Raw genomic sequence first — 22916 nt, forward strand, 5'->3', positions numbered from 1 at the left:
CGTTGGTTGGACATCTGTCTCTAAATGGCAAATTACCGTTGGTCTGTACTTTTTTACCAGCAGTGCTGAGGATCAGGGCCAGGGTCCTCTACTGTCTACTGCTTTTTGGCGTAGAAATGCATAAAAAAAAAACCAAATTCACTGCCATTGAGTCAATTCTGACTCATAGGTCCCGAGAGCACCTAGTAGAACTGCCCTGGCGGGTTTCTGAAACTGTCAATCTTCATGGGAGCAGAAAGCCTTATATTTGTCCTGTGGGATCAGACTGCTTAGTGGCCCAAGGTGTAACCCACTACACCACCAGGGCTCCTGACCAGTGTGAAAAGTCAGCCTAACCTTCTGGCAACTCCTTGGCATCCTGTCGCCACCTACTGGCAGATCATTCCCACCTGGGACCAGATTTTCTGTATTTGGACATTAATTCTGTGTTCTGTTGTTTTCTCCGTTGATAGTAATCTCTCCCGCTTCCATTCCCATATTCTAAATATAAAGTATGTGCCTTATTTGGAAAAAGACATAGTTGGGGGGGGGGCGATACAGCCGATGAGAAAACCAGCCTGATGTTTTCCCAAGGGCGTCACGGCTTGGCACTAGTGCAGCAGCACTTGTGTTTTCAGCGTTTATTGAGAATGTTCTCATCAGCGGCCAGCCAGGGGAGCTGGCAGGGCTCTGCCAAGGAGCCTGTGGATGTGGTGGTGGTGGACCTGTGCAGAGGGTCAGGGGAGACCGCTCTGAGTCTGCTGGAGGTCACTGCTCAGCCCTGGTGGCATGGTTTGTGGCCACAGCATCCCCTGGTCCCTTGTTCAATGCTTGTGGTGACCTCAGTGGGTGCTCTCTCTCGCTCCTGGGCCAAGACTGAATTTTCAGATTTTTCCCAGGATGAGAAAAGTCACATGAAGCCACTTGCTGTTGGCTGTCTGCTCTCTCCTTTCTCAACCTTTCTCCCTGATTGGACAGTGAGAAGGGAGTAAAGACCCCTCCCAGGAGTACCTTTCTCTTTCCAGGCTCACCTGGGCCATGGGTTTCCCAGCCCAAGCTCTCACATACCTAGACTTTCATAAAGTCTCGCCAGAGGGTTATTAGAGCCCCCTAGACACAACCTGGGGAACAGCTTCTTCTAAAAAATTCCTTGGCATTATGTTCAACTTTCCAGAAGTAGTTGTAGCAGTTCAGAATGTTTAATCGTGCGGTGTTGTCATCTGTAACCCAATGCCCATAGAGTCAGTCCCAGTGGAGATTGCTCGTTATAGTACACCTATGAACTGTGTGTATGGTAGAATTTCAGGACCTTGTTCTAAAGAGGATTTAATTAGTACTTCTAGGTTGGATTCGATTTCAGATATTTAGGCAAACATGAAAAGTCGTCTAATTGCTACCTTTCTCAATCTCTGGATTAGATTTGGAATTTTATTTCTTTTCTGGAAAGTGAAGCACACACTGAGCGGGGGCCCCAAGTGGACCTTTGAAAAGGAAAAATATGAGCATTAAAGATCAAACTCCATTTGTAAGGGTGGGAATGTCCTTATCTCCTGAGGTAGTGCCATTTAGTAATCACATCCATTTGTTGATAGGCAACATGTCCTTAGCATTTCAGTGTGTGTTGTCTAAAGTGCATTGCAATGCTAATGCTTCACAACGGGAACACTTCCAGTGAGCCCCTCCACATCAGTGAAGGAGGAGACCAGGCTGAGAGGTCTCACCTTCCAGCTGTCTGTCTTTTGCTGGGTCCCTAATCCTTGCTAACTGTAGTCTTTCAGAACCTAAGGAGAGACCATTGTCTAGGAGGCACTTCTTGCTTGTAGTGGATGTGGGTTTTAGACTGATGGAACCTATTAGCACTGTTAAAGGGTCTGTGGGTCATTGAGTTGAACCCTTAAAGTTTCAGACACCGAGGTCTAGAAAGACAGTTACGCATATGAGACTTTTAAAATGTTTTAGTCACCTAGCTTAGCTAATAATGCCTTCAATTTATTGAGTACTCATTATGTTCAGATTTGTGCCAGGGGTTATAGAGGACTTACATAAATATTTTCCATCCATTCTTTGGACATTACTACTCAGTATAGCAGCCAGGAAAACTGAGTATCGGGGAAATGAAGCTTTGTCCAAGGTCTCAAGCAAGCTGCTTTTCCTCATACATTAAGATCCAGTTTTCCTTCATTGACTAGATTCTTTAAAACAGCGGTCCTCAACCTGTGGGGGTTGAATGACCTTTTCACAGGGGTCACAGGGGTCACCCAATTCATAACAGCAAAATGACAGGAAGTAGCAACGAAAATAATTTTACGGTTGGGGGTGGCTCACCACCACAACATGAAACTGTATTAAAGGGTCGCAGTATTAGGAAGCTTGAGAGCCACTGCTTTAAAAGAAAGAGAGAGTGAATATAATTTACTTGGCCCATTGATGTGCATATGACAAAAATGCCTTCATGTTTATTTCTAGCCGAGTTGCTTCACACAGCAGCAATACCCACTTAGCAAATACCTTCAGGCCCAGTCCTCTCCATCTCACCTGGATGCCCCGTGAGTGCTCAGGGCAGGAACTTGAATCTCGAGGTGCTGCTGTACGCGAGGTGGGGAGCTGCTAACCGGGCTCCCCGAGGGGAAAGGACGAGACTGTCTGTTCCTCGTAAGACTATGGCATTGGGTGAACTGAACTGATGCCGTTGCAGTGGGTTTGTTTTTCTTCGTTTGAATCTGTACCTCGTTGCTGAGGATTACAGATCGCCCGGCAGCCTCTTCTGCAGCTAGCTAAGTTGGAACTGTTAACTCAAAACCACAAAGTTGGGTTGAGCTCGTAGAGCAGCCCCTCCCAAGGTTCCCAAGAGGAGCAGGCCGCCTCATTGCTGCCCTGTGGAGCAGACGGTGGGACAGTCCAAGGCTGGCCCACAGCGCCACCACCGTTCCTCATTTACATAGTAGCTGCTGAACTAGTACAGAGCCCGGGGGAAGATGAGCACAAACCAGCTGTGCTCTCTGCGTATGAGGCATCAAATTATGGCTAGGGTACATGGTGAGGGTTAGGAAAAGGGAACCAAGAAAAGTCCGTGGCTGTTGAGAGCACTCACTGGGGAATTATGGAAGGCCTGATATGGAATATTTGGAATTTATCTGGGTCTTAAAGGATGAAGGGAGTTTATCTTTGTGGTGATCAGGGCTATCCTTCTGCATTTTTCACACCTCGTATCTAATCTTGTGGAAATCCCAGAGGCTTTACAGTAAAAACTCCTGCCTCACTCAGTCTCCCTCATCTGCCCCTCTGCCCTACAATTGGCTTTCCTTCCCCAGCATCCAGAATCTCTTTGCTTTCCTTTAACTTTGCCCATTTTCTGAACCATCTCCCACTATGCTGTATAATTATTTTTTTATTTCTGTTGTTCTCAGGCACTGAGAAGAGAGGACGTAGGCCACACCGGGGTGGGTGGTCCCTGCTTTCTGTTGAAAGGCTCTGATTTGTCTGTGCAAAGGGACTCAGGCCAGGAAAAGGGTTTGGAGGAGTTGTCTCCACATCAGATGAGTTCCTTCCTCTGTATCTCTCCTGTAGTTCCTGCCTTTCCTGTGTTTCCAGTGGGCAAGAAGTGTGATACAATGTATCAATGTATCACTTTGAAAGCCTCCCTTTAACAGAGAGGGATGGTCTGTAAACAGTATGTGTGTGTATATTTGTTGTGCAGTTTGGAAGGGGCTGGAATCTTGTGTGCAGCAAGTGAGTGTGAATTTAGTTTTTGCTCCCTAAGACATGCAGGGAGTCGCACTGTACTATGGTTCTTAAAAGCGAGGAGCAGCCCTCAAAGGGAGAGCTGGCGGTAGAGGCAGGCGGTGGCAGGAGGTAGCAGGTGCTGCGGGTGGACCATTCTCCAGTGCCCTCCCCTGCTGCAATACTGATGGTAGGAGCCTGTGGTCTGTTTTGATTTGATTTCATAGTGACTATCCCCAGTCCAAGGCAGAAAAAAAGGATCCTTTTATGGAAGCCTTCAGGCTGCCTTGTCTACTGATTAACCAGAACGAAACTGCTGTTTGCTTTTAAAGATAATTGTTAACTACACAGGTGTGTGTGTGTGTGAGATGCAGTGAACATTTCAGCGGGGAGCACATTTTCCTGTAGGGCCAGGATACAAGCGCCAGCCAGCTGGGATGGGGTCACTGGTCCACCATGGCCAAAGTTTGTAATTCTCTACTTGGGGAAGGTCGTAGGCCCTGATGGAATAGCTCAGTGCAGATGCCCTGTAAGGACGGCTTGGTAATGTGTAATTATGATTTGTAATTTGGTAAATATGTACTCTTGTGATTTTGTCATTTAGGGCTTTACTCATGCAGTTAGACCTACCATACACTAGGGGCCTCCTACAAGTTCACAGACAAATGCCATCCTCTCTTCTTCCTTCCGTCTTTCCACAAGCCCCCTCCCCTCCTCTCCCCTCCCCAGGTGAATGACCTCTGCAGTGTTGCATTTCAGGTGATTTATTCTTTGGACTTTTGTCTTCGTTTATTTTCACGTTACCCTCAAAAAGCCTTTGCTCAAAAACCGTGAAGCAAGGTAGTTGGAATGCAGAGCATGGGGCTTGATGGGGGACGTGTCCAGGAGTCTCAGCTGCCTGTTCCCAGCAGAGAGAGACTACTGGATTTTTATTTCTGTTTTACCCTCCGAGGGAGGAGGCTCCTAGTCGCTTGTACTCAGAGTTGTAGGGAGAGTCTCTCAAAAGTGTTCTCCTGCCTGTGCTGTCAGAGGCGCTGCACCTGGTTGGGTTGTCCCTGGGGCAGCGTTGCCCATGGGTGCATGGCCACGCAGTGCCCGAGGACAGCTCTGAAACTCACTCTTGCCTTTACTTTCACTGACTGCTGTTGGCCGGGTTTGTTCTGTGTCTTAGTGGAATATGTGCGTTTCCAGCTGTCTCATTAATGTCACACATATTCCTGGAGCATGTCCCCTCTTCCCTAGACAGTTAGCTACAGGAGTCTGAGGGGAAGGCCACATAGACACCATCCTCTGGAGCTTTTGTCTCATTGGAGAAGAGACACACACTTGAGCATAGATTAGCAACTAAGGACTGAGCTGGGCAGGGCTCCCGGGGTCACCAGCTGTTCCGTGGGCTTGACTCTTCAGAAGTCCAAAGCCCAGAAAGGCTGAGTGACTGTGTCCCGGTATCACACGGACTCCAGTCACAACCACTCCCACCCTGCCTCCCATGCATATAGTCTCAGGTGCCTATTATATGCGGGCACTGGATGGACACAAGAGACTAGGCCAACCCAAACCAGTTACCTGAGGATTGATCTCAACCCACAGCAACCTTCAGGACAGGGTCGAACTGCCCAGCAGGCTGCAGTCTAGAGGGAACGCCCTGCCAATCCTGCCACATCTTCCTCCCATGGAGTGAGCTTCTGGTGAGCACCCACCCATGGAGCGAGCGGCTGGTGAGCACCCACCGCTGCTTTTCACTGAGTAGCTGTGGGTAGGGTCTCTGTGGCACCAGGGACCTGCCTGCTCTGCATGTGGTTGTCCATCAGTGCCGTTGAGTGGGTCCCAACTCGTAATACAGCGGAGCGGAACACCGGCCGTCTGTGCTGTCCCCAGCCGTCGCCCTGTGTAAGCTCACTCCTCTTTCTCTGCCCTTCTGCTCGAGACTGCTACTCACAGCTAGGTAAAATGTGCCACGTGGGTAAGGCTGGAGACAGGGATGGGCTGGCTTTCAGGGGTAAGCAGGGTGCTCAGGGCCAGGCCTCTGAGCAGAACAGGCGTGTTGAAGAGGAGAGGCTGATGGTGCTCACAAGGCACCCCAGCAGGCGGGAGGAGGGGTGCGGGAGCAGCATCCCAGACTGCGGTCACTGAGGCAGGCTGGGGTTGTGTACATTTATGGCTCCTGTGAGTGTATTACTCGTGTGTAAGCCGCGTTTTCCCAGCACATTTTTAATCCAGTTTTTGTAGTAAAATTAGGTGTCTCGACTGATACTCGGGTTGGCTTATACTTGAGTTTATATGGTAATTTGCTGAGGCAAAGGGCCCAGCTCTGCTGCCCAAGTGCCTGTGCTAATTTTATCAACTTCCGGATAGGCAGGGCGGCGGGAGGGGCTGGGTGCCCCTGGAAGCCTGTGTGACTTGAAACTCCAGGATGTGGTCACTGATGTGTGGACCTGCGTCTGTCACTTTCAAACAGTGGTGGCAGCCTGACCAGGAGGTGGCATCTCTGAGGGGGATGGTCCCGGGCCTCGGCGTCTGTTGTCCTCCCTCACAAAGACTTCCCTCGGCTTGGGAGAAGAGACCACACATGCCTGTTTCTCACCTTTGTTTCAGACAGCCCGTTCGAGGATCCTGACCTTAAGGACGCATATCTCATCCCAAGGAACATCATGGCCGAGCCAGACTACATAGAAGATGATAATCCTGAACTTATTAGGCCCCAGAAACTCATCAATCCAGTCAAAACGTCCCGGAACCATCAAGACCTTCACCGAGAACTGCTGATGAATCAGAAAAGGTGAGGTGGTTTCTGGAGCCAAGTTGACACCAAGTACAGTCCTTAGGGAAGGGGACTCACTACTAGGTGTAAACTGAGTTGTGTTTACAAAGATTTATTTAAAATTAGTTTTTTCCCTTTGCTGGCCATGTTCCATTGTGGCTGTGGTTAGGTGATACCGAGCCGGCGCTGACTCATAGTGGCCCTGTGACTGAACAGAAGGACCCTGGGGGTTTCCTCAGTTGTCACACTTACAGCAGCACATCACCAGCTCCTTTACCTGCAGAGCCATGGAGTGGATTCTGACCACCAGCCCCTGGTTAGCACCCAAGGGCGGAACCCCCACCGGGCTTCCTTCCTGTGTGAGTTAGGTCTTCCCTGTGTCTCCTGCGTTCTTGAGCCAGGCCAGCCCTCCACAGAGGAAGCCCCCTGCAGGCAGGCGAGGCTGCCTTCCTGTTTCCGCTTCTGAAAAGTTGGTGCATAGTTTACATTTTAACTCCAAATCCCCTCCCAGCTCTCTGAGGTCCCCTGGTATATACTCAGCCTCATCATGCCTGAAGCCAAATGGGAATTTACGTTTCTAAACAGGCTACAGTATTTGGAAGCAGTCCTGCCTGGGTACTCATGTCTGCATGTTAGTGGAACGGGTTATTAGTTTAATAGGCTCCCAACCAGAGGCAGTCGCTATAGTAAAGGGCTTTCTGATGGCCATTACTACCTCTCGATCTCAGTGTCCTCATCTGTAAACTGGGGTAGGGATTTGCTTGATCTCTGGAAACCTTCCTTCTCTGTTTCTTCTTTTATATTGTATAACCCCACCCGATGGACTGAACAACAGAACTGTACGTGAATGGATATATTGGAATGAGTAAGATAGCGCAATGAAACATGTAAATAAATAAAATGTTAGGGGAAAAACTTCTGTTAAAAACATGTGAAATCCTCCGGATTAGAATAGAGGTAAAGGTCAGACAGACATCAGCAGGCTCGATGTTCTCTCAAGTACAAGATGTACATTCATGTGCAGCCACAGGCAGACTTAGTAGCCTGGTCTTGTCTCTGTAAGATATATGGATTTGTGCAGACTTTCTGGAATAGGCACGTTCTGTGAATTTAGATCCTCCCCTCTGCCTGCCTTTCTCTGGCCCATGTGTCCTTTCTGGTGTTGACACAGCTGACTCTTCAGGCAGGCCCGGCCATCTGATGTGGGAGAAAGGTGAGTCATCCTCGCCCCCCACCCCCACCCAAGCCCCTCCAGGTCCATGGTACAGAGAGGAGATGGGCTTTCAGGTCACAGAACAGTGTCTGAGTCCTGGTCGACCATTTAATTTGACCTAGCTTTATAATTTTGGACACGATGTCTTTTTCTATAAAGTGGAGCATAAGAATGTCTTATAAAAATAACAGTAAATAGCACATAAAATGGCTGTGAAGGTCCCTGGCATAAAGTAAGTGCTCAGTTAGTGGTACTTCCATCCACTGTCCGCGTCTTCTGGGACATCATCTGGACATTTCTGTTGCTTTCCCTCTTCTTGAAAGGTTCTGGTATAATGGGAAGTGTTATTTAAAGGGAGAAGAGAAAAAAAATACAGGTTTTAAATTCAAATGTATCTCATTCTTTTGAGTTTTTCAGGATAAAATATTAGTTTGGTAAGTTCCTCTTATTAGAAATAGAACTGGTTTGGGGGTGAAAAGCTTTTAAGCAGCTTATTCCCTTTTGTTCACTATCTGCCACATACCCTTTTCAGTGACTGTACGGTTTTTACTTCTTGATTTCTTTATTTCCAAACTAATAGGAAAGGGCTGGTATTAGTGACAGGTATTTTGGCTAAAGGCTTGGCAGAGTTAGTTCTGTGCTTGTTTGTAGCATCCTGAGAAGCATGCTTTCTTTTTTGCAGTTTAAAAAGGACCTTCCTCTATATGATCGTTCCCATAACCTACTGTGTGCTGACTACTGGCTTTATTTAGTAGTGAGTTACACGATCTTCCCAAGATCACACGCCCTAGCACAGTGCTTCTCGGCCTTCCCAATGCTGCCACCCTTTCATACAGTTCCTCATGTTGAGGTGACCCCCAACCATAAAGTTATTTTTGTTGCTACTGCATGACTGTAATTTTGCTACTGTTATGAATCGATCGACCCCCAAAGGGGTTGAGACCCACAGGTTGAGAACCACTGTCCTATAGCATTCTTTAAAGTAAAAGATCAGAAATAATTGACTTAAGGGAGTTTATAGAGATGATTAAATATAGTAATAATAAGCATTGGACAGGGGTGGTGAAATAGGAGGGAGTCAAGAATGAGAGAAACACAAAGCAAGCTTTCTATGGAGCTGTAGACTTGTGACACGATTGCTGAAGACGAAGTGTATGCACAAGCAAATGTGATGAAGACAGCAGATGGTCCCTGGCTGTCAAAAGATAGAGCATCTGGGGTCTTAAAGGCTTGAAGTTAAACAAGCAGCCATCCAGCAGGGAAGTACAGAAGTCCACATGGAAGAAGCACGCCAGCCTGTGTGATCATGAGATGTCTACGGGATCAGGTAGCAAAAGATCCAAAACAAACAACTATGTTGATGTAAATGAGGGGGTTTGGAGTGGAGACCCAAAGCCTATTGGTAGACAATTGGATATCTCCCCCCCCCCACAGAAGGGTTACAAGGAAGGGATGATTCACCCAAAGTACAATATAGCACTGACGAAACACACATCCTTCCTCTAGTTCCTGAATGCCCACCCCCTCCTCAGCCCTATGGTAAGACCATGACCCAGGTCTTACCTTACAAATCTGGCTAGACTAGAGAACACACACTGGTACAGATAAGAGCTCTCAACACATGCAACCAGGACAGATAAAACCCTGAGGAACAGTAGTGGAAGTAGTAATATCATGACGGTAGGGGGATGGGGGGAAAGGGGAAACCCATCACAAAGTGGGATATATAGACCCCCACCCCCCGAGGGGGACGAATAACAGAAATGTGGGTGAAGGGCAACAATGGACAGTATAAGATGCAAAATAATAGCAATATATAATTGTTCAAGGATTCACGAGGGTGGAAGAGTGGAGGATGGAGTGGAATCATTAGGAGCTTATACCAAGGGCTCAGGTAGAACATGTTTTGGAAATGATGGGAACATATGTACAAATATGCGTGATACAATTGATGTATGGAATATTGTAAGAGCCCCCAATAAAATGATTTAAAAAAAGAATAGCTAAGCAAAAAAGAAACAAAAGAAGAGGAGGCAGGCCAAACTAGATGAAAGACCCAGAACCCAAACCAAACCCACTGCCATCAAGATGATTCCGACTCATAGCCACCCTACAGGCCAGGGCTGAGTTGCCCAGGTGGGTTTCCAGGACTATAACCCTTTGCATTCTTGACCCATGGATTGGCTAGTGGTTTTCAACTGTTGACCTTGCAGTTAGCAGTCCAATGCATAACCAACCACGCTGCTGTCAGGACTCCTAAATGAAAGGGCTGAAATCCAAATGCAAATTGCTTTCATTCCCACGGGGAAACTGGCCTGGAGCTGGTTGGGGGGCAAGTGCGCAAGTTGTTTGGGTTTGATCTCTTAGATGGATAGGAACTCTAGTTTATGTGGGTTTACACTCCGAGTTTGGGTGGGGGTGGAATGAATGTGGACTCTTCTGCTCTGCGCCAGTGTACTTCGTGGGTTCTGTGACAGGTGAGTGTGCTTTTAAAAGTTCACACCCTGAGGGTGTGAATAGAAATTGCTGTAGCCTTTCTGGAAGGCCTTTTGGCAACATAGAAAAATGGAAAGTGTGCAGACACTTAGCCAGTAACTCTATACCCATGAGTCCAGTGAGCAGAAGTACTTGCCTACGAGGGAGACTTGCAATTAAATGCACCTGGAAGCCCATGGGCCTCAGTGTCTTTCATAGTGGGGGAAATTGGAAATAACCAAATGGTGCTCATTTCGGGGAAAGGCACAGTTACGGCACCCCTGTGCTGTGATGGATTCCGCAGGTGCTACGAATGAGGAAGGGCTCACGAGCAGAAAGAATGAAGGACCATAAGGCAGAGTTGTTGCACAGGTTTTGAGAAGTACGGAAATGAAAGGTTGATGGGGCAAGGCTTCTTCCTTGCACAATTTTGAGGGACACACTTGTGTTAGGCTGAGTTCTCTAGAGACAGAAAACTAATTAAAAATGTATGTGTGCATGTATTAAGAAAATGACTCATACAGTTGTAGAACTAGGCAGGGGTCTGATGTTAGGCTGAAAACTTCTATAGACCCAAGTAGCTGCAGGGGCTGATGATGCTAATTTTAGCAGGAAGATGACAGGCTGTTGCTACTGAGGCAGGTGAATCCATGGGCAGGCCATTCATTGGCCGAAGTGCAGAGAACTAGAGGGTGGCGAACCAGATACAGCAAAAAAGCAAGCCAGCTTTTCCACAGCATCCACTTGCATTGGAAGCAAGCCACACTTCCAAGGAAACGTCTCTTAATTAATTGGAACAGGTCTGTGACCTGAGTTAAGGATGTTGCACCCCACCAATAATCTTAGAAGAGATTGATTGCTTATAGCAGATCTTATTATGGAGACAATTACATTGTGCTAGATCACATCCTGGCAATAACTTAACTTCCAACCACTGAGTATCTTAGACCAGCCAAGTTGACACAAAGACTAACTATCACAACTCTCTATTCATAGACTAGATGGTGTGCCCGCGATTAGAGTAATATACATATATATATATGTATATATATATATATATATGCCTTCCTTGACTTTCTTGCATATAGTGTATATTCATTTTGTAATTTTAAAAGATGATTCTGCTTAGTGTAGTCGTCACAAATAGTTCCATGTCCAGATCTGTGACTCAGGAGTAACTTTGGTCTTGGGTGGTATAAAGCCACCAGGTTCGGTGCTGTCAGTTATACAGGTGTGGCCATTGCTCATGAACTGTAGTTGGCAGGATTGATTCAGGAGTGTCAACTGTCCCATGGAGGGGAATGGTGCTGTCATGGTTAGAAATTGTGGGGCCGCTTGCTTCAGTCTGCTGGCATTGTCTTTGCAAATATGATTCACTTTCCAACTTTGAGAGTCCTATGGGCAATGCTTGACTTTTTCCATTCAGGCCACAAAGTTAAGTCATCATTGTGATAAAATATTAACTAAACCTTTATACTTCTAGGCTGCTCTAAGTGCAGAGCATTCATCACATACGCGCCGTCCTCCTACATTTCCGATTACTAAATGTTTTATCTCACTGTCGCCCCGTGTAAAATCTTTGAAGAGAGAAAGAATGCCGCCTAATCATTAAGTCCATTCGGATGTTGCAGTGGGATGTCATCCTAATGTGCCGTCTATCGAGTTTGTTCAGCAGCTTTTGCATAATGCAGAAGAATTTAGGAACAGTTCATGTGAATTTTGCCAGTGAAAGGATAGGATAATGTTTGAAATTTAAATTATACAGATAGCTAAATTCTTAGTTCAAAAATTTAAATCCCTCCATTATTTCTGTAGCCTCATAGTGAGGCTTATTAACAGTCATGAAGCTAAGTCGATTTCTACCCACCTGATTTGAAAACAAAATTTCTTTCAAACAGCTAAAGTGTTCATAAATATGTTGTATTGGACTAATTAGAAATTTAATTTCCAGAATATTCTTTCTACGCTTCTGCCTCCCCAGTACCACTGCACAATGGAAATGGGCAATAATTAAATCACAAATGTGACTTGTCATCTTTGTCTCACTGCAATTTTGTGTTTTCTTTTTCACCGGAAGTTCTGCTAAGGAAAATTGGACAAGGCGGGGCAGATGAGTTCTGCTGGTGGTATGGGGTAGGCATGGGGCTGCCAAACGCAAGGCTCGTGGTTCAAAGCAGCAGCTGTTCCTCAGCATAAATTGGAGGCTGTGTGTTTCGGTAAACATTTACAGTTTGGGAACGCCTATATAGAGTTCCAGAACTCGGAGTTGGAATTGACTCGATGGCAGCAGGTTTAGGCTGTCAGTTTGGAATGTTACCTCTAGTGATGGATTGTCTGTATATTGTAGGCAACAACATAGAACTTTTTCATGTGAGTACAGAAGTGTAGAGATGAGAGATAGCAGAAAATATGTATGTTATATAATGGATTGTGATAAGAGTTGTATGAGCCCCTAATAAAAAGATTTTTTAAAAAAAGAGTTGCCTGGGCCTCTACTCAAACACTCCCTCAATGCATGAATACCTTCTTTTATTAAATTGGAACTCTATGATGCTCACTCTCCCGACACAACGGCTGGAGCCAAAGTGGGTGAACAAGTAAATGTGGTGAAGAAAGCTGATGGTGCCCGGCTATCAAAAGAGATAGTGACTGGGGTCTTAAAGGCTTGAAGATGAACAAGCGGCCATCTAGCTCAGAAGCAACAAAGTCCACAAAGAATACACCAGCCCGTGTGACGAGTGGTCCCGAAGGAATCAGTTATCAGGCATCAAAGAGCAAAAAATCATCATTGACTGCACACCTCCATGATAGGATCGCTGAAGACAAATGGGTGCATAAGCAAATGTGGTGAAGAAAGCTGATGGTGCCCGGCTATCAAAAGAGATAGTGTCTGGGGTCTTAAAGGCTTGAAGGTGAACAAGCGGCCATCTAGCTCAGAAGCAAAAAAGCCCACATGGAAGAAGCACACCGGCCAGTGCGATCACGAGGTGCCAAGGGACCAGGTATAAGGCATCATACAAAAAAAAAACAACGATATAAGTGTGTGTATGTATGTGTATGTATATGTATATATATACCATATTAAATGAAGGGGGAAGTGCAGAGTGGAGACCCAAGGCCCAAGTGTCGGCCAATGGAGATCCCCTCATAGAGGGGTTTAGGAGAGGAGATGGGTTAATTAGGGTGCAAGGTAGTACCGATGAAGAACACAGCTTTCCCCCAGATCCTGGTTGCTTCCTCCCCCCAACTACCATGATCCGAATTCTACCTTGCAGGCCTGGATAGGACAGAGGCTGTACACTGGTACATAGGAGGGCTGGAGGTACAGGGAATCCAGGGTGGACGATACCTTCAGGACCAAGGATGTGAGGGACGATGAGGGAGAGTGGAGGGTGAGTGGGTTGGAAAGGGGGAACTGATTACAAGGATCCACATGTGACCTCTTCCCTGGGAGAGGGACAGCAGAGAAGGGGGGAAGGGAGACTCCGGATAGGGCAAGATATGACAAAATAATGAGGTATAAATTACCAAGGGCACATGAGGGAGGGGGGAAAGGGGAGGGAGGGGAAAAAAAAAAAGAGGACCTGATGCAAGGGGCTTAAGTGGAGAGCAAATGCCTTGAGAATGATTGGGGCAGGGAATGTATGGATGTGCTTTATACAATTGATGTATGTATATGTATGGATGGTGATAAGAGTTGTATGAGTCCCTAATAAAATGTAAAAAAAGAAAAGAGGAGAAAAAAATGATTAGGGCAAAGACTGTACAGATGTGCTTTATACAATTGATGTATGTATATGTATGAACTGTGATAAGAATTGTATGAGCCCCAATAAATTGTTAAAAAATATGTTATATAACATGATATAATGACATATAATACATACTAAAATATAAATTTTATATTAATATACAATAACAGTCACACTATATAAAATATGTAATATACTACATATTATGTGTAATATGTAAATTATATGTGTATGTGTAGATAAAATTTGTGGGTTTTTTGTTTTTTTAAACATTTTATGAGGGGCTCATACAACTCTTATCACAATCCATACATATACATACATCAATTGTATAAAGCACATCCGTACATTCATTGCCCTCATCATTTTCAAAGCATTTGCTCTCCGCTTAAGCCCTTTGCATCAGGTCCTTTTTTTTCGCCCTCTCTCCCCCCTCCCCCCTCCCTCATGAGCCCTTGATAATTTGTAAATTATTATTTTGTCATATCTTGCCCTATCCGGCGTCTCCCTTCACCCCCTCCTCTATTGTCTGTCCCCCAGGGAGGAGGTCACATGTAGATCCTTGTAATCAGTTCCCCCTATCCAAACCACTCACCCTCCACTCTCCCAGCATCGTCCTTCACACCCTTGGTCCTGAAGGTATCATCCACCCTGGATTCCCTGTGCCTCTAGCCCCCCCATATGCACCAGTGTACAACCTCTGCCCTATCCAGACTTGCAAGGTAGAATTCGGATCATGGTAGTTGGCGGGAGGAAGCATCCAGGATCTGGGGGAAAGCTGTCTTCTTCATCGGTGCTACATCGCACCCTGACTGACTCATCTCCTCCCCAGACCCCTCTGTGAGGGGGTCTCCAGTGGCCGACAAATGGGTTTTGGGTCTCCACTCTGTACTTCCCCCTTCATTCACTATGGTAAGATTTTTTTTTTTTGATGATGCCTTATCCCTGGTCCCTTTGGCACCTCGTGATCGCACAGGCTGGTGTGCTTCTCCCATGTGGGCTTTGTTGCTTCGAGTAAGATGGCCGCTTGTTTACCTTCAAGCCTCTAAGACCCCAGACACTATCTCTTTCGATAGCCGGGCACCGTCACGGATGTTTTCTTAATGTACAATTACTCTTTATATAAAGCTCCTTGTATACATATGAGTGTTTACGAATTTGGTTCACTAGTCTGCCCAGACTAACACAAAGTAGTTCACAGAACGGGCCCCCAGAGAGCTAGATATCCACCCTGCTTGGAAGGCCAGTCCTCCTCTTAGGAAGAGCAGAAGTCAGCGGGGCGGGCGGGTGACTTAGTGTCAAGAGGTGATTCAGCAGCTCTCCTTTCCTGCTGGCGGAAAAGCATGTGTCAGTCAAGTGAGTGCAATTAGTCAGAGTTCACACCCTGAGCTGCCGGAAATTTAGAGTGTTTCCCGTTCTGTGAGTTTGCTTCATTTTTATTTTCAATGCTTTTAGAAAGTTTTAATATCAAGACTACTCAGAGCTAGTGAGGACTGACTAAAGTAATTAAGACCGAGAAGAGGAGGTAGGTGGGCTGAGCTGACAGCTGTGGAAACCTCGGGGCGGTTAGTTCTCCTCTGTCCTGTAGGGTGCTGTGAGTCAGAACTGACTCCGTTGGCAGTGGGCACGGTCTGTGAGCTGGCGATTGAACATGGTCTGAAATCCCACTTGAGGCTAATAAAAGCTTTTCACCTGACTTGTGTCTCGGGCATGTTAGATGAAGGTTTGCTAGTGAGTGGAGGTAAGTTTTTGTTTCTGCCCATTTGAAGAGAGGTGGCAGCCTCATTTACCTGAGAAATGTAGAGCTTCCTGAAGCGTGACTTCTTAGTCCCATGTGCAGCTGAAACGCAGTGGCAGTGCGTTCAAGGCCCGGAGGCCCTGTAGATGGGCAAAAACTCTCCTCTAAATCTGTTCAAGGGGTGGCTTGACCTCCAGGGTCATTCTGCTGTCTAAATTTCTGCAACACCCAATGTCTGCAGGCTGAGTATAGTCAGGTCAGGGCCTAGACCGTGGGAGGCTTTCTGAAGTGATTGAGCCACCTAGTAGACAGCATACCCATGGTTTAAACAGCTTGCTCTGTGCCTTCCACACCCCCACTCTTACTAACCCCTGTCTGGCCTAGTGCCTATGCATGGTAAGGTGCACAATATTGAATGAACGAGCAGATTTTGCATAGCCTTTAGGGAGTCTTAGTGTTATGGAGCCCTGGTAGTAGAGTGGTTACGTGTTCATCTAACATACAGATGGTCAGCAGTTTGAAACCACTAGCAGCTCCTTGGGAGAAAGACTGGGCTTTCTACTCCCATAAACAGTTATAGTCTCAGAAACCTACCAGGGGGTGAGTTTCTATGAGGCAGCAATGATTTGATGGCAGTGAGTTTGGTTTCTGTAGAGTGATGTAATGGGTTATAAATTGGGCTGCTAACCATGAGGTCTTCAGTTCTCAACCACCAGCCACTCCGAGGGGAAAAGATGAGGCTTTCCACTGCCATGAAGAGTTGCAGTCTCAGACACCCTCAGGCAGTTTTACCCTGCCCTGTAGGGTCACTATGAGTCGGAGTATCCATGGTAGTGAGCTTGAGTTTGGAATGTGCTCTTGCTGTGTTTTTCATGTTTAGGAGCGTCTGAGCCCTCCAGAGCATTCTGTAACTAGTGGTTGTGTGGTGAGTATGATCATGCTGATTTATTAGACCCGTTCTATGATTTCGATTAAATGCCGATGGAAGATGTGTCCTGGAGCCCAGATTTTTATGAATACTTTTTGTTAATGTTTATTTACAGGGGTCTTGCCCCTCAGAATAAACCCGAGCTGCAGAAAGTGATGGAGAAGAGGAAACGAGACCAAGTAATAAAGCAGAAGGAAGAGGAAGCACAAAAGAAGAAATCCGACTTAGAGATCGAACTCTTAAAACGGCAGCAGAAACTGGAGCAGGTGCAGTGGTGGAGGATGGGAGGGTGGACTAAAGGCTGCCTTTGCTCTTTTGGTCCCAAGAAATAACAATGTGGGAGCAGACAGGAGTTACCAGCTGCGTCACATGTAAATATTTGTAGCCTGGGGGACCCGAGATGTAATGCCAGCAAGTGGAGTAAATGACGAGGCAAGGGTTCTGCTGAGGACTGACCTAGTGTATATATAGACCCAGGAGCAAAGCCGGAATCAGGGAATTCTGAATGTACAGAAATGTAGCAAAATCCAACCTAAGAATCCAGAGCATCTGTATGATTGGTGTCTCTCTCTGTCTTTCCTTTGGGCGTACATTTTGGATACTTGTCATTTCTTCAGGGGCCCAGGTGATACAATGTTAAATTGCTTGGCAATTAACCGAGAGGGTCCGTAGTTTGAATCCACCAGCTGCTCCTCAAGCGAAAGATGAAGCAGTCTGATTCCATAAAAATTTACAGCTTTAGAAATCCCATGGGACAGTTCTGTCTCAGCCTACAAGGTCATTGTGAATCAGAATCACCTCAACTGTGTTTCATTTAGGAAGTTTGAATCATTTCTTGGTTCTGTTTTCAGTAACAACCAATTGCTTTCGTCCTAGTGCAGAATTACCTGAGGATGTATGTACATAGACACATATATTTGAAACCGAACCAAAGAAGGAATTTTCTCCATCAGGAAGGGATGTGGTCATGGGCTGGGGAGAGAGGGGTAGTTTAAAAAAACTGCTTGATTTTTGCAAATAACTCCCTTCTTTCTGAATTTCATTTAGCTTGAACTCGAGAAGCAGAAACTGCAAGAAGAGCAAGAAAACGCCCCAGAGTTTGTGAAAGTTAAAGGCAATCTCAGGAGAACAGGCCAAGAAGTCGCCCAAGCCCAGGAGACATAGGCTGCCCTGAGCCTGCGTGTTTCGCACCGTCCCTAAGCCCACCACCGCACAGAAGCCGTGTCTGTACGTGCCTCCTCAGCGCTTTATCTCAGGGCGGAAGCCCCTGCAGAGTTCCAGCCAGCAGAACAGTCTCACTGTCAGAAGGATTAGGTTTTGGTTTTCCTTCCTGTCCAGTCCGGGCAGGTCACTTGCCTGTGACAGTTACAGTTCCTACTCGCCAAATGAAGGACGCTGATCAGCACATTAGTTGGGCTAATGGACCTGTGCTCAGAGACTTTAAAAATGTTCCAAAGGAAGCGGACACTGGAATATGTTTTTGAGAGTTGCACTTCTTGGTTTCTCTCCAAGTTTAGTGGGGCACAGAGCCTTCCTCTCCTCCCTATTAAAAGCTACAAGCATTGTGTTCAGTTCTTCTCTTCTGTCATCCAGTTGATAACTTAGATGGGGTTAGAAAATAAGTTCAGTCTGTTACATTCAGTATCTGTCCGTCCTCCTGTGAGAGCCCGAATGGTCTGTTTCACTTCTGCTTCCCACCCAGGTGAGGTTGACACCCGGGAATGTCAATGGTGAGCACAGCTGGTGTCTTTGCTTGACACTCAGAGACTCAGAATAGGGAGTGAAGATTCCAGAAACCCATAAACAAACACCATGAGCGTTCTTAAGTTCCCATCAGATCCCTGGATAATAGACGGTGTGCTACAACATGACGTTGCATTCAGAGAAGGTGCATCGTGTAAATCCATCTCTTATTCTTTTGATAACTTGTAGGATTTGTTTTTGCTTTGCTTTGAAGTGCTTTGCAGAACTCATACCTTGCAATGAAATACTCTCCCCAGACTGGAGCGAGGAGGTGGATCCATATAAACCCAACTTTTCGTGTCAAAAATTAGAAGGGACCAAAATCTCTAATTTCTCCTGCCAGCGGTGTGAGGAAAACACCTGTTCAGAGCTGAGTCATAGGAGCTGGGGGATGTTTCGAAACAAATGGAGATTGGCCTCCAGGAAATGTAATTGAAAGGGTTTGCATTTGTACATTTTCAGTGTCGTTAGAATCTAAGCTTTGGCATAATATCACTCATTTCTTTACCTTTTCTTCTTGCTTGTGAACAAAGACTGTTTCACCACTTGATGCTGACGCCGCCGATGTTGATGACTACTACGCGCATCTCTCAGGAAGAAGGGGGGGAAGGGAGAGCCAGCAGCAGCATGCAATTCAAAGTAAAGCCCCAGTTGCGAATAAGTAGCACATTTTTCATGCATGGAAATGAATGCAGCGAATGCAGAGTCCATTGCGTTCGCTGGTCAAGGGCAGGAGTGTGTTCTCCTTGGGGTGATATGGAAGCAACTCTGCAAGGTCAGTATGCTCCCCATATGGTCAATCCAGCTGGTCTTTTCTATAGATGTAATCTTCAATTTCCTTTAAAAGGCTCCTAGAAAGCTGGATCCGTAGCCTTTGAATTCTGAATGAGGATGGTAGAAAAGTAGCTTTCTGTTGGAATGCCTTAGTTTAGTTTTAATAGTTGATGATTAGGCCCATATTCAAGCTTAATGTGGACAAGATAAAAGTAAATCCACTGATAGTATACTGCTAGTTAGAGAAGTATGCTGGTTGATTACACCTGAAAGGGACTATTTATCTCATCAGCAAGTATTATCTGAACAAACCGTGAGAAGCTGAAGATAAATTGTTGCTCAGTGATAGTTGGCTTTTGAAGGATGGGATGTGGTAATGATTTTTTTCCATCCTTACTTTGAGAGAAGCAGCAGCGATGAGATTACATTTCTGTTTATTGACAGAAGTTCTTCCTTTGTGTTTGTGAACTAAACGACGTGACTCTCAGGATGGGCTCCCATCCTGTTGTCTACCGGGGCTTTAGATCTGCAGGTCTGTACCCTTGAAGCAATTCTGCCACTTAATCGAATTCCCAAGGGCCCGTCAGCTTCCTTTAGAAGGACCGATTCTGTTCCAGCAACTCCCTCAGGATCTAGTTGTTGCTGGAGGGGAATCAGAGTTACCAAGAGCATTTTCTTCCCACTCTTCCCAAATCCGCAGAATGATTTCTAGTTAGTGGTACAAGGCCAGGCCAAAAGAAGACTTGTAAGTAGCGTTCAGTGACGTTTTATGACACAGCCTTACTCGAATGTACAAGTCTGAACAGCTCTTCACGTCGTCAGACCAGATCAGCTCGTCAGCCTGAGCATAAAACGACGGCCGCTTATCCCTCCCCTCCACGCTGTACAGTCCGAACCCCTAGCTCAGCAAATCTGAGCAGTTTGTGCTTTGAGCCACTGTTGGGGGAAAATGGCTCCATTTTCCAATCTCTGGTTTTCTTAAAATAGTTCAGTGTTTTCTAGTCTCAAAAATAGTAAAGTAGTGTTGCTTTCTAAGCTATAACACTTGACTTTATTCTTCTACTCTGAAAAATCTTGACTTGTTTGAGTGTATATAATATATATAAAGGGAGCCTTAATGGATTTTTTTTCATAATTTAATATTTTTTGTATTTGCTCTTGTATAATTGTTTTTAATGGAAAGTATTACAGAATCGAGGTTGGAATTCTTAGAACCAAAGTTATTCTTAATAAAAACCACCACATGCTTGGACCAAGCAACTGTGTGCCTGCTCTGTTCAGGATGTGTGTCTGGGTCTGCAGGTGGGGCTGGTGGCAGGTGGCAGGTCATGGGGCAGCAGGTGGCTCTTGCGTCTCCTCGGATGTCCCACTTTGGCAGGCCGGCCTCCAAATCAGGTGCACTCTGTATCTTGGTGTCAGTCCAGGCTGACAGTGGACTATGTTAAACAACGTCCCGCCAACACGTCCACAGCTCTGTGCGTTAATTCCCCGTGCAGAGCATCTGTGCTATGGCAGCCGGAGCTAGCATATCTTCAGATGAAAACCTTCCGATTTCAGGTAATCTGCCAGGACAGTGAGAGGTACGATTTGTGAAAGAGCAGTTTTTAGGGCAATGTGGATGTGACGTGTGAAGTGTGAATATGCGATTTTGTTTTGTGCCAATTTGGCTTGTTCAATTAAGTCCTGCCCTCCTCGGAGGAACGAATAAGAAACGACACACCTGATTCCAGTAGATCACTGGCTCACATAGTTTGAGGGCTCAGATCTCTTATAATTGTATTTCCATTAACTGATGCAAAATTACGTCACAGCCCGATCTCGCAACTTCCAGTGTCTCTGGATTCTCAAAAACAAAAGTCTACTCAGCAGGGTGAAGATTTGACCCCTCCAAGACTCTGCCATGAGCTCCAAGGCCACTGCAGGCGATGGCTCCAAAAAGGCGGTTTGGTGGTGGCTCCATGTGGGTGGGGATGGTGGCGGCGGTGGTGGGTGGTGTGTTTCACATGAGTTGTCATATAGACAAAGACAGGACAATTGAAGTGTGCGTTGGTAAGAGTTAAAACTCAATAGTACAGTTAATGTGTTAGAGTCATCTTCCTAGGCTTACTCAAATAAGGAGAAGTACTTCAAGACTTTAGGGTTCACAAAACCCTCAGGGATCTTCCGCTTTTACTTTTTTTTTTCTTTCAGGTCCAAACGGAATTTATTTCTAAAAATTATATCATCCAAGAATTTCCAAACAAGCTCTGTCATAGCCAAACATTTCCTTTGTATTATATAATATTTATCAAGGTCATAAATCTGTCGGTTTCATATGTGAAGAAATGTTATATGCATATGTTTTCTGAGGTGACACAGCAAAAATAGGAAAGGAGACCATTAATTGGACTGGGTTTCCTATCCATCCAGTGGTTGTTTGTATTGAAGAAGCTCTATTCGGTGAGGCTGCAGCCATGGCTAACAGCCAGGGGGCCCTCAGCCTGCGCAGGCGGCACAGGTACTAGTATCGGGCTCAGCAAGCACGGGCCGTGCTTCCGTGTTCTGTACAGTAAGTGCTTACCTTTTAAGATTTTAAGAAATCTTATCAAGGTATTTATTTAAAAGCCAGAGATAAGTGATAGGATGTGAATTTATGCGCTAACCTATTTAATTTTCTGTTTTTTAAACTTTTAGGAGTCAGATTTATTTAGTTTAATAAACACAATTTGGGCTAACTATCAGGAATGAATTTCAAGTAGCTGTTTAAAGTGCACTTAGCTTGTCCTTGAGATGGTTTTCCTAATAATTCATTTTAAAGCATATTTCTCTTATTCACATGGTGTTATTTCAGTAAATTTCTGGTTTAGCACACACAGTAAATCTGCCTTCAGTGTTTCCTTTTGATAAATACCTAATCAATATTGAAAGCATCAAATAGGATTCGGTTCAACTTTCCTAAGTTTTTCAAACAAATCACACACACACACACCACCTCCCCCCCCCCCCCCGCCACCCCCACTGCTGTGGAGTCTATGCCGGCTCACAGAGGTCTTGGAAGGCAGTAACACCCTCTGACAGGCCCCAAGACCACAGTCTTTACAGCGTCAGGTGGCTGCAATGCTTCTGAAGAGCAGCTTCTCAACTCCGCTCACTGCCATGAGTCTACTCGGACTCTAGTGCCCCTGGGGGTTTCCAATTTTAATCATTTTATCGGGGGCTCAGACACCTCTTAGCACAATCCATACACCCATCCATTGTGTCAAGCGCATTTGTACATTTGTTGCCATCTTCATTCTCAAAACATTTGCTGTCTACTTGAGCCCTTGATATCAGCTCCTCATTTTTCCCCTCCCTTCCTGCTCCCCCCTCCCTCATGAACCCTTGATAATTTATAAATTATTATTTTGTCCTATCTTAAACTGTCAGACATCTCCCTTCACCCACTTTTCTGATGTCCATCCCCAGGGAAGAGGTTATATGTAGACCGACTCACACTACTAGTCCTGAAGGGATCATCTGTCCTGGATTCCCTGTGTTTCCAGTTCCTATCTGCACCAGTGTACATCCTCTGGTCTAGGCAGATTTGAAAGGTAGAATTGGGATCATCATAGTTGGGGAGGAAGCATTTAAGAACTAGAGGAAAGTTGTATGTTTCATCGTTGCTACACTGCACCCTGACTAGCTTGTCTCCTCCCCGGGACCCTTCTGTAAGGGGATGCCCAGTTGTCTACAGATAGGCTTTGGGTCCCCAATCTGCACTCCCTCTCATTCACAATGATGTTTTGTTTTGTTCTTTGATGCCTGATACCTTATCCCTTCGACACCTTGTGATCACACAGGCAGGTGTGGTTCTT

General features: G+C 45.8%; 1 protein-coding gene across 3 annotated transcripts in view; it reads left to right on the plus strand.

Moving 5' to 3' along the window:
- FAM107B (family with sequence similarity 107 member B) overlaps positions 1–20339 on the plus strand; it is a 77796-nt gene extending 57457 nt beyond the window's left edge. For 2 of the 3 annotated variants that reach the window (XM_075552348.1, XM_075552349.1), the window contains exons 2-4: positions 6295–6478; positions 16682–16832; positions 17614–20339. In XM_075552348.1, coding sequence (XP_075408463.1) covers positions 6351–6478; positions 16682–16832; positions 17614–17730 — 396 coding nt within the window. In that variant the 5' untranslated portion in view covers positions 6295–6350 and the 3' untranslated portion in view covers positions 17731–20339. The remainder of the gene's footprint in view (positions 1–6294; positions 6479–16681; positions 16833–17613) is intronic. The other variant, XM_075552350.1, reaches the window with a different exon arrangement.
- Positions 20340–22916: the final 2577 nt, after the last annotated feature.

The sequence above is a fragment of the Tenrec ecaudatus genome, chromosome 6 (assembly GCF_050624435.1).
Source record: "Tenrec ecaudatus isolate mTenEca1 chromosome 6, mTenEca1.hap1, whole genome shotgun sequence".
Classification (NCBI taxonomy): Eukaryota; Metazoa; Chordata; class Mammalia; order Afrosoricida; family Tenrecidae; genus Tenrec; species Tenrec ecaudatus.